This window comes from Limanda limanda, chromosome 16 (genome assembly GCF_963576545.1).
Source record: "Limanda limanda chromosome 16, fLimLim1.1, whole genome shotgun sequence".
NCBI lineage: Eukaryota > Metazoa > Chordata > Actinopteri > Pleuronectiformes > Pleuronectidae > Limanda > Limanda limanda.
The window spans coordinates 14,374,198-14,385,018 of NC_083651.1; the positions used below are offsets into that span (position 1 = coordinate 14,374,198).

Sequence of the window (10,821 nt, forward strand, 5' to 3'; positions counted from 1 at the left end):
ATGCAACAAAGGTGAGAGTCCCTTTAAGCTTGCGCCGTTACCCCTAGAGCAGAGACGGACAGCATGAGAGCAGCTTTACACAGACAGAAACACACAAGCAAATTACTCCAAAACAAGACTATAATGCTTGTTAGTCAAGTTTATTCACACACACATTCACGCTACTTTGCATTTAAAATAAAATATATTTTGCCACAAAGTACAGATGTATTGAGCTTTCTGAACAACAGCGCCATCTGGTGGGGAAGTGCCTCACATGCCCCTAATGTAGAAACGCCACTGCCTTTAAGTAAGGGTTTTTTCTCAAAATGGTGTTGTTGTGGTCTCCTGTTTATAGCTGATCATATGGGGGTTCTCACATAACCGTTTGGTTTCTGTCGACTAACATAATCAGCCATTCTCAGGGGCCCCCAATCAGCTCGGGTGCACCAGGTAATTCCCTACTTTGCCTAACCTGTTGCAAGGGCCCTGGTCAGATGAACACATCAACAAGACACATCATAATCCAAATGTCTTAGGAAAACGTTTTTTTTTTTTACATTATTAATAACATATAAGTGAAAGTGGTCACAGTTGCTGTTAAATGCAAGATGTAAATATTCTGGAACTGTTGATGTTCAAGCTTGGTTCTTTTTTTATTGTATTTAAAAGTCAGCAGGGTCCACCTGCTGGCACTGCATAGGAAAACATAAAGAAAGTTAGAATGATCAGAGGTGGTGGTTCTAACTACGGTGGTCCTGAGGGTCAAACAACATTTAGAAAAAAACAAAACCATTTCCCTCTTTTCATGAACTCTTAATTGAAAAAAATCTGGCATAAAAATTAGCTTGACCTGTGCAATTGACAATTTAACGGTTGATTTTTCGTTTAAAAGTTCATTGATTCCAGACGACATTTTGACATGTCGCACTAGGGAACAAACAGGTGTTCATAGTTAAATTAATAATGGCTGGATTTCATTGAGCTGCTTCATTTTCATAGTCCTGGGTATTGTGACTGTGACCCAGCTGCTCACATATAGTTCTACCTGCAGAGGGCAGCAGAGACTCTATCAAAAGAGCCATCGTACTTGAGAAAACTGAAGAGGAAGATAAGAATAAAGGTGCAACTGCTGATTTTTCAGTAGTGTAGAAGCTGTGTGTGGATATAAATTATAACGTTTCAGTTGAATATATTTGAGTCAAACTATACGTTCAATTCAGGCGAAGGTTTTGAACGAGCAAAACAAATCACATCCAAATCAAAGCTAACACGTTATACATGCTATGTTTGTGTTATAAGATCACGTGACCAGGACAACCAATAGAAGTTGTCCACCACACACAGATCATGGAAGTTGTCCTTTACACACCTGTTGGCAGATTGTCTCCTGAGCTGCCACCTAAAATAGTTACACCACCATTTTCTACTCCGGCACCAAACCTCACATCCACTTGGTCCTCAAACATTAAACTCCTCAATATACTTTCACCCCTGTATGTTTGGGGCTTGCTCCTCTAACGTCTCCATCTCACTCAGACAGAAAAAGTCCTGTAACTCACCGATAGACCCACTGACTGTTGCCCTCTCCTATCTCCCTTACTCTCCAGCCTTTTTATTTTTAGAATTCAAACAACTGGTCTCCTAAAAATGGGCCTGTCCGAGGAGGAGTGCTGCTATGTATGGTATCCCCCCTTCCCCAATACCTCAGAGGCCCGACAGAGCTTCTCCTTTGCCTTTGTTTCTGCAGGGAGGACGCGTGAAGGAGTGATCGTAGTAGGAGAAGGAGTTGCTGGCTCCTGAAGATGCTATAGAAGCTGAATTTCTGTGGACAGCTTGGGATGCAACTCACGGACCTCTTATAACATCTAAAACGCTCTGCAGCATTTCCCTCCCCTTGGGGTGACCTCTCCAGTCGTCCAGTTTTGCCTTGTGGAACTATAAACCTTACTTCTGACTTTTGGGAGTGTGTGGGAACTTTGGACAATGCTCCACCTGTGGTTGTTCCTGCTCCCCTGCCTTAGCCTTGTTCCTCTGGCCCCGGCCGAAAAGGGCCTGGAATTCCCACAGTATGACGGGAAAGACCGCGTCCTGGACATCAACGACAAGAACTTCAAGAAAGCCTTGAAGAAGTACAGCATGCTTTGCCTGCTCTACCACAAACCCATACCCGACAGCAAGGAGCTGCAGAAGCAACATCAGATGACCGAGCTGGTGCTGGAGGTAAAGTGTTGAAAAGACGGAAACAAAACAGGGAACAGGTAGTGAACACGTTCAGGGTCAAGAGAAACTTATGGTGGCAGTGGTTTCCTCAAGGTCAGTGTGTAAGTGTGTGCACTGAATGCTCCAGTGAGATGCAGCGCTGTCACTTAAGGTTATCTCAGCCTAATTCAATGTGCGCTTCAGTGTGGTAGAAATGCACGAGATCAGTTCTCCCTGTGGCTCTGTCCTATTGTCAAAAATAGGCCAAGAGCTTGTGTGTTTTATGCTTTTGAGCTATTTACGTACATCAAGGGCACGGCTGCCTTCTCCCCCTCCACCGTGGCTTTTTGTGAACTTGTCCAAACCAAAAATAAGGGCGCTCGAGGGTGTTTTGTATTCAGACTCAGCTAAGCAGCTGGTTGGGATGTGTAATTGATTAAATGAATCCCATAAAGTAGGAAACAAGTTTGCCCCGTCTCATGTTGCACGTGGCCGAGGGGGAGTTGATCTTTGGTCCGGTGAGGGTAATCTGAGCCCGGCCGTCCAGTCCTGATATTAGCTTCACTTATTTTACACAGCACAGTTGGGTCAGGTTACTATAGGAGTCGGGCCCCCATGTATGGTACAAAACAAGTTTGTTGCACATGAGTGACTCTTACTGTGACATCAGCAGATAATGTATAAAATATATTTGAGTCAATATTTTGCAGGTGTTGTTTCCTGTTTGAGGTATACGTACTTTGACTTTGTACGTTTCTGGACAATACTTTAATGTGAATTTCTTTTAGATGTAATTCAGACCATAGATTTTACATAAAGATAAACAATGTGTCTCCACTCACCCTATTGAGCCAAAATAAATCAAAAATATTCTGGATAAACTGGTGCTGCCCTCTGCACTTTTGATGTCCTTTGGAGGCATAGTCTCTATACTGATTGTAATATTAAGTTATGGTCATACACACCCTCCACCAATCACGAGCCAGTCTCAGCTGTCAATCATGACATTTCATCCCGTTTTTATGCATCAAATAGGTAATTAAAACCTAACATGTGGAAAATGAACAGTCCAACATGTATCAATGTGAGAACTTACTGAAATGTCAGCAACAATCTTTTAGAAAAATCGATTTGAGTTTTTAGTTTGGTCTACTTCCCGTCTACTTACATGGAGGGGTCAGGGATTATGACCCATCCTGCAGCCAGCCACCAGGGGGTGATCAAGATGCTTTGGCACCACTTTTCCGGATAAGTCATATTGTCCATCATAATATACAGTCTATGATTCAAACATTGTTTACATCCATGTTTACTCGATAACAGATATCTTCTTCAGTGCTAGATTTGTTGGTGCGTTACTGCCACCTATTGTAGATCAGTGGAATAGCATAAAATGAGCAATGACAGGATATGAATAGCACTGCATGCATGTCGTCCCAATACATGACACAAACATAGCGAGAATCAACTTATATATTACCACATAGCACAACTAGTTTTAAAAACCTGACATGGAGATGTTAAGTGTAACGGTAAATGTATTGCAACTGTAGCTTTAACTGTAACTGTAACTGTACTTTCCTCTGTCCACTTAAGGCTGCACATTAATCATAAGATAAACTACCTTGTTCTATTCGTGTCAGAATAATTTGTGACGGCGGAGTCTCAATCTTTATCAGCTCGCGGTTCATAGAGCAACTGCCAGAGTAATTATACTCGCTGGTTATATTTAGAACAAGGCAGTCTGGGTTATTATGTAACTGAGTCTTAACTGCTCCTGTGCAGCTTTGTCACCTCTGTCAGTTTGCCAACTATGGTGTTATTTTTTTCCCTGTTAAGACCTAACACTGCAGCCAAGGTTCCAGAGTCAAATCCTAATTTAAATGAACTTTTGCTGAACTTTGAACCCAAACTAAACAAGTTTATTTTTGTCTTTTTATTTACATCTTCTATTCCAAGTCCTGTTCTTACATTTTAGTCTCTAATGATCGTTTCTCTTTGGGCTGCAGCTCGCAGCTCAGGTTACAGAAGAGAAGGACATCGGGTTTGGAATGGTCGACTCCCACAAAGACGCAAAGGTGGCAAAGAAGCTGGGTGAGGATTCGATGACGGCACAAACTTTACCCTGATCCCAGTTATTTATTCAAGGGACAAATAACTTCAGCATCAGTCTTTAAATGTACGTAATTATATGTCATTCCTTCAATCACAGGTTTGGAGGAGCAGGGCAGTGTATATATTTTCAAGGCCGATCGGGTGATCGAGTTTGACGGCCTCCTCTCTGCAAACACCCTGGTGGAGTTTCTGCTTGATGTGAGTATAGACTGGTTTAAGTGCAGATTCCCAGCTGCTGGTGCTGGTCAACAACAGTCATGCCACAGTAACAAGCTTCACACCCGAACTTCTCCTCCTCTGTCTGCAGCTATTGGAGGAGCCGGTGGAGGTGATAGGAAATGCTCTGGAGCTGCGAGCCTTCGACAGGATGGAGGAAGATATCCGCCTCATTGGTTTCTTCAAGAGCGAAGACTCTGACCGTGAGTATGGGATTTCTGCAGTCTGAACAGAACACAGCTCATTACCTGGTTCGATCTGTGACGGGCTTTGTGTGACCAGAGCCCTTCATAATTGCATGAGTGAACCCCCTCATCTCCACGGATTTACAGATCCATTTTTACCACTATCGCACCCACAGCTGCCGCCGCCTATTCCCTCCACGCATGCTTTGGGAGCATTAATTCCAGAGTTGTTCACTTGTGGCGATGAGCCGCCGCTACATCCCATTCGACCAACTGTGGGAGCATTAAGAGGAGGCCAAAGTTCAGCTATTTCCGCTCCCTGATGTGCAAATGTCATGTACACAACGACCAAATAAAGCACAAACAGCTGTATAAACAAGAAAATAGAACAACAAAAGATAACACAACATAAAATCACTATTTGGTTTATATGGCTAATTTCTGGGGTGTTTTTATTGATTATAAAGTCTATTGGAGAAACTAGGTTGGTTTGTTTGAATTTTGAGAAAAATAAGAGAATGGGGGAAATACTTTTCCAACATGTCTTTACAAAATATTGCATTTGCCACAATAGTTTTTGAGGTTAGCAAAACTATTTCACCAAGTGCATTGATCCCTCTTCATCTGCAGATATATAAATATACACTCCTGATCAAAATCTTAAGACCAGTTAAAAAATTCTTTAGAGCTTCAAAATGCAAAAAGAAGAAATGGGAACAAGAGACCAAAAGTTGTGAGCAGGCAATTTATTGAAAACAACAATTTAACTCAAATAGGCTGTTCATCAGCTGATCAAAAATTTAAGACCACAGCCTTTAAAAGCCAAAATCTATGCAAAAATTTGGATTCCATGTCATTTCCTGTCAAGTAATCACACTGTGAAGATCTCTTGATGGCAAAGGCAAAAAAGCTCACCGTCTTTGAACGTGGTAGGATTGTTGAACTGCATAAACAAGGCCTCTCACAACGTTCCATCGCTGCTGAGGTTGGACGCAGTAAGACAGTCATTTTGCATTTCTTGAAAGATCCTCAGGGTTATGGAACAAAAAAAAAAAGTGGTAGACCCAAAAAAATCTGACCGGCGCTGAGCCGGAGGATCCGAATGGCTGTCCGTCAAGACACGGGACGATCCTCGTCCCAAATTAAGGCCATTACTGGTGCTGACTGCAGCCCAATAACCATCAGACGGCATCTGCGAAGGAAGGGCTTCAAAGACAAGAAACGTCTTCAAAGGCCACGTCTCCTTCAACGCCACAAAATTGCCCGTTTAGACTTTGCAAGGGAGCACCAAACATGGGACATTCAAAGGTGGAAGAAAGTTTTATTCTCTGACGAGAAAAAATTTAACCTTGATGGTCCTGATGGCTTCCAACGTTACTGGCATAACAAGGAGATGCCACCTGAGATGTTTTCTACGCGGCACAGTGGAGGGGACGCCATCATGATCTGGGGTGCTTTTTCCTTCAATGGAACAATGGAGCTCCAGGTTGTGCAGGGGCGTCACACAGCAGCTGGCTATTTGGAGATGTTGCAGCGGGCATCCCTCATGACTGAGGGCCCTCGTCTGTGTGGTAACGACTGGGTTTTTCAGCAGGACAACGCTCCAATTCACAATGGCCGTCTGACCAAGACTTTTTTCAAGGAGAATAACATCACTCTTTTGGACCATCCTGTGTGTTCCCCTGATCTTAATCCAATTGAGAACATTTGGGGATGGATGGCAAGGGAAGTTTACAAAAATGGACTTCAGTTCCAGACAGTGGATGCCCTTCGTGAAGCCATCTTCACCACTTGGCGCAACATTCGCACTAGCCTTTTGGAAACACTTGCATCAAGCATGCCAAAACGAATTTTTGAAGTGATCAACAATAATGGTGGACCTACTCATTACTGAGTCAGTTTTTGACACTTTAATTTCTGTTTTAGGAGGTTTTTTTTTTTTTTTTTGAGCTGTGGTCTTAAACTTTTGATCAGCTGATGAACAGCCTACTTCAGTTAAATTGTTGTTTTCAATAAATTGCCTGCTCACAACTTTTGGGCTCTTGTTCCCATTTCTTCTTTTTGCATTTTGAAAATCTACTTAGAACCTTCCTAAGATTCAACAGTGCAAAATGCAAATTCATGCAATTTTTTAACTGGTCTTAAGATTTTGATCTGGAGTGTATATCTATACATCTCACAGTAAATTTTCTATTAAATATAATGGAGTTATCTTGTAGGAAGAAAACATACAAATGGATTCCGATGAGTCATTGATTTGGAATGAAAATGACCTCTTTTAGAATTCGGGATTCTTCTGCACGTTTAGTATATATTCTTCTCAATCTCTCTGTATTTTCTCTGCCATCAGTGGATTCTACCACACCCCACACGTATTTTAACATTTCATTGATGTATTTTGTATTTATGTTGTGTAAACTAAACTCAACTCACCTCAACTCAACTATTAACATCCTCCATGTTTCCATTTCTTCTCAGACTATGAAGCATTTAAAGAAGCTGCAGAGCAGTTCCAGCCCTACATTAGGTTCTTCGCCACATTTGAGAAATCAGTAAGTGATACAAAAAACATACAGACACTTGAACACACTCGTCATTATTCTAAAGTGATGTGTGGTTTCTTCTCAGGTTGCCAAGGAGCTGACTCTGAAGATGAACGAGGTGGATTTCTACGAACCCTTCATGGAGGAGCCAGTCACCATCCCAGGAAAACCTCTCTCCGAGGAGAAGCTGGTGGAATTCATAACCAAACACAAACGGTAACCAAAGCAAATACTCCCAACAAACAGGGTCACAACAGCGTTTTTGAAAAGATTGAGGTCTGCAATATATAAACAAAGTGTAACATCCAGATGTTTCTGTGCCGTCAGACCAACCCTGAGAAAGCTGCGTGCACAGGACATGTATGAAACCTGGGTGAGTGACGACTGCTGCTTATTATTGCATTATACCGGCCACTCAACAGTTACAGTACAGTTTCCATTGGTTTTCTCAGGAGGACGATATTGAGGGCATCCACATTGTGGCCTTTGCAGAGGAGGAGGATCCTGGTAAGAGTCTGTTATATATTACCCTGGAGTTTGTTTTTGGATGAAGTCATATGACTGTAGAACCTATTTAGTGTAAACACTGGAGTATTTTGGTATCTGTTTTGTCTTGATGTTCAGTTCAAGTTTTAATCAAACTTTCTTCAAATAAAACAGTAACATAGTAAGTAAGTAAAGGTGAATGATATATGTAATTCTGATGAAATAATGAAACAATGAAATAATAAAACTGTTAAAATTATTTGATTAAACATTAAAATTAGAATGTAAGTTGACCATTAAAGATATAAACACCTTTGACTGAAGTTGTATTGTTTGAAGAAATAAAAAATGTCATTGGAAACTTTACTTATTTATGTATGTCTACATGCATTGATTTCAACATGTATTTACTTATTATTTTGTACATGTATTTATTTATTCATCTATTTATTCATTTATTATTAATATGTTCATTTATTGCACTTTATAATCTAAGACCACCCCCAAGGTTTATTATTATTAACAGAAAAATTATGAAAGATGTTTATCAATGAGCTTTGGAGGCATCAATGTTTTGAATTCGTTATAAATCAGTTGATATTGTTTACTTTTACTTTCTTTTAGATAGCTATGAGTTTCTGGAGATCCTGAAGGAGGTTGCCAGGGACAACACTCACCTCCCTGACCTCAGCATCGTCTGGATTGACCCTGACGACTTTCCCCTGGTGAGCTGTGACACCGCCGGGCTCAAAACTTAAACAGGCAGCGAGACATCAGGACACACACATCATTTAACTTCATGTTTTTGTTGACTCACTCCAGCTGATCCCCTACTGGGAGAAAACCTTCAAGGTGGACCTGTTCAGACCACAGATTGGAGTAGTCAACGTCACAGATGTAAGTGCATGGAAACCTCACAACATGTGTGTCATGATGGGAGTGTTGTGTTTTAGTTTCTCCTGACACAGCTGTGTGTATGTGTGTGTGTGTGTGTGAGCAGGCCGACAGCGTGTGGCTGGAGATGGAAGACGAGGACGATCTGCCCACCGCTCAGGAGCTGGAGGACTGGATCGAAGACGTGCTCTCTGGCAAAGTCAACACTGAGGATGATGATGACGATGAAGACGATGACGACGATGACGACGATGACGACGATGAGGACGAAGATGATGATGATGATGATGACGACAAGGATGATGATGACGATGATGATGACGATGATGATGACGATGATGATGACGATGATGACGACGACGACGATGATGATGATGATGATGATGATGATGATGATGATGATGATGATGATGATGAGTAATTTATAACAGTTATAAATCTTGACTCCTCATTCTTTACTCTTTGGACTGAGTTAAACATGGACTTGAAACAACTGTAAAGTAACTTTTCACTTTTACTGAATACACAACATGAAATGAAAATAATAATAAATGTTATTTAATATTGAAAAGTCTAAATAAGCCTGGAAAAGGTTTCGGGATTAATGATAAAACAGTTTATACTGTATATTAAAATGTCTGAACCAGACATTTACTTCACATCATGTGACATTAATTTATACATTTATAAATGACTGTTCATAATAAAGAACTGTGGATGTCAACACGTATGTCGTCAGTCATTTCTTCAGTCCTCAACTAAAAACACAACTTAATAACTGCAACTGTGGAACGTAAGAGAGATCAAACTTTAAATATCAAAAGCAACAGCAAATGGAGGAAAGTAACTAAGTACAGTGTATTTACTCATTTGCTGTACATTTACAGTAATATATCTGTGATACAGGCACTGGTATCTTGTACTTTTGACGTAATTTGGAGCCAGAGTAAAATATATACTCTCATCCATGTCCATTATTTATACTGCTTCTACTTTAAGGGTCGGGGGAGAAGCTGAAACACAATCACAGCTGACATCGGTCCCCAGCGTATCACAGGACCAACATATAGAGACAAACAACTGCTGTAATATTATTTTGAATATATTATAGATGATTTAAGGCAGTTATAAGATAGCAGAAGCTGAACTTTTTTCCATCTTTTCCATCTCATTTATCAAATTCAATTCAATAAGCTTTATCGGCATGACATTTACATTTGCAGCCAAAGAACAAATCATCCAACAACATCTCTTCGTCATGTCTGTCAGAGCGAGTAGTTTTACTTTGAACACGTTTTGCTCATAACATCCTCTTACTTTTACTTCTCGAATGAGGCACTTTTACTTTGGGAGTATCAAAACTTGCAAGGAAGCTGGATTTCTCACATTGTTGTGTAAGTCAATGTACGTTTAGGGTCTGAGTTCTTCTGCACTTTCAAAAATGTTATTATCCGTTCAGTCTATTAAGGTGTGGCTTCATTGCGCTCAGTGTCAATAAACTGAATTGAGAAGTAAATGTGTGTGAACAACTCTCCGTGCTCCTCTCAGGTAAAACGACTTAAGATGTGATGTTTGGTGTAAAGCTACATTTTCTGCCCAGGGGGCCTCACAGCTTTGAAAAGCCACATGCTGACACCTTCCATTTTCACTGAAGTAAACCTCTAATCTCTTCCCTCATCTCTAACTATACATCCTGCGTCTGTCTACATCAGGTCCATTTCTCACCTGGATTAATGGAGCAGGCTGCAGCTGCACAGGGAGCTAATACACTGTCGTCACACTGTTGGACTGATGCAGGGAAGCTCATTTGAATGCTAATTCCTCTTCCTCTGCAGGTTCACTTTGCACGTTGCTTTCTCCTTTTTGTGGGTGGCAGGCTTTGGATATCTCAACGTTGTGTTACCTGGAATATACCGTATTTTACAATCAGGGATTTTAAAGCAGCAGAATATTACTCAAGAGAAACCTACTTTATCAGGCTACTTTATTGTGGCCTAAATATTCTCTGTATCTGTGATAAAGTCACCAAAGCAAGAACTGCACCTTATTGGAATATTGGCAATATATATATTATATTATATATATGTAAAATAAAGTGCAAATGATATCAAACACGGTATCTGAAATCTGCCTGATGCAAACTGTGGCACTACAAATATTTATATTGTTTTCAGTGTTTTCTTTTTACATTTGAACTCACG

General features: G+C 40.7%; 1 protein-coding gene across 1 annotated transcript; it reads left to right on the forward strand.

Moving 5' to 3' along the window:
• Positions 1–1,965: 1,965 nt before the first annotated feature.
• Positions 1,966–9,041, forward strand: casq2 (calsequestrin 2). Its single transcript, XM_061088020.1, has 11 exons — positions 1,966–2,202; positions 4,191–4,275; positions 4,394–4,494; positions 4,604–4,715; positions 7,176–7,249; positions 7,326–7,456; positions 7,568–7,613; positions 7,693–7,747; positions 8,351–8,451; positions 8,549–8,623; positions 8,727–9,041. Exons 1-11 carry the CDS (start codon positions 1,966–1,968, stop codon positions 9,039–9,041), a joined length of 1,332 nt encoding a protein of 443 aa, XP_060944003.1.
• The last annotated feature ends 1,780 nt before the right edge of the window (positions 9,042–10,821 follow it).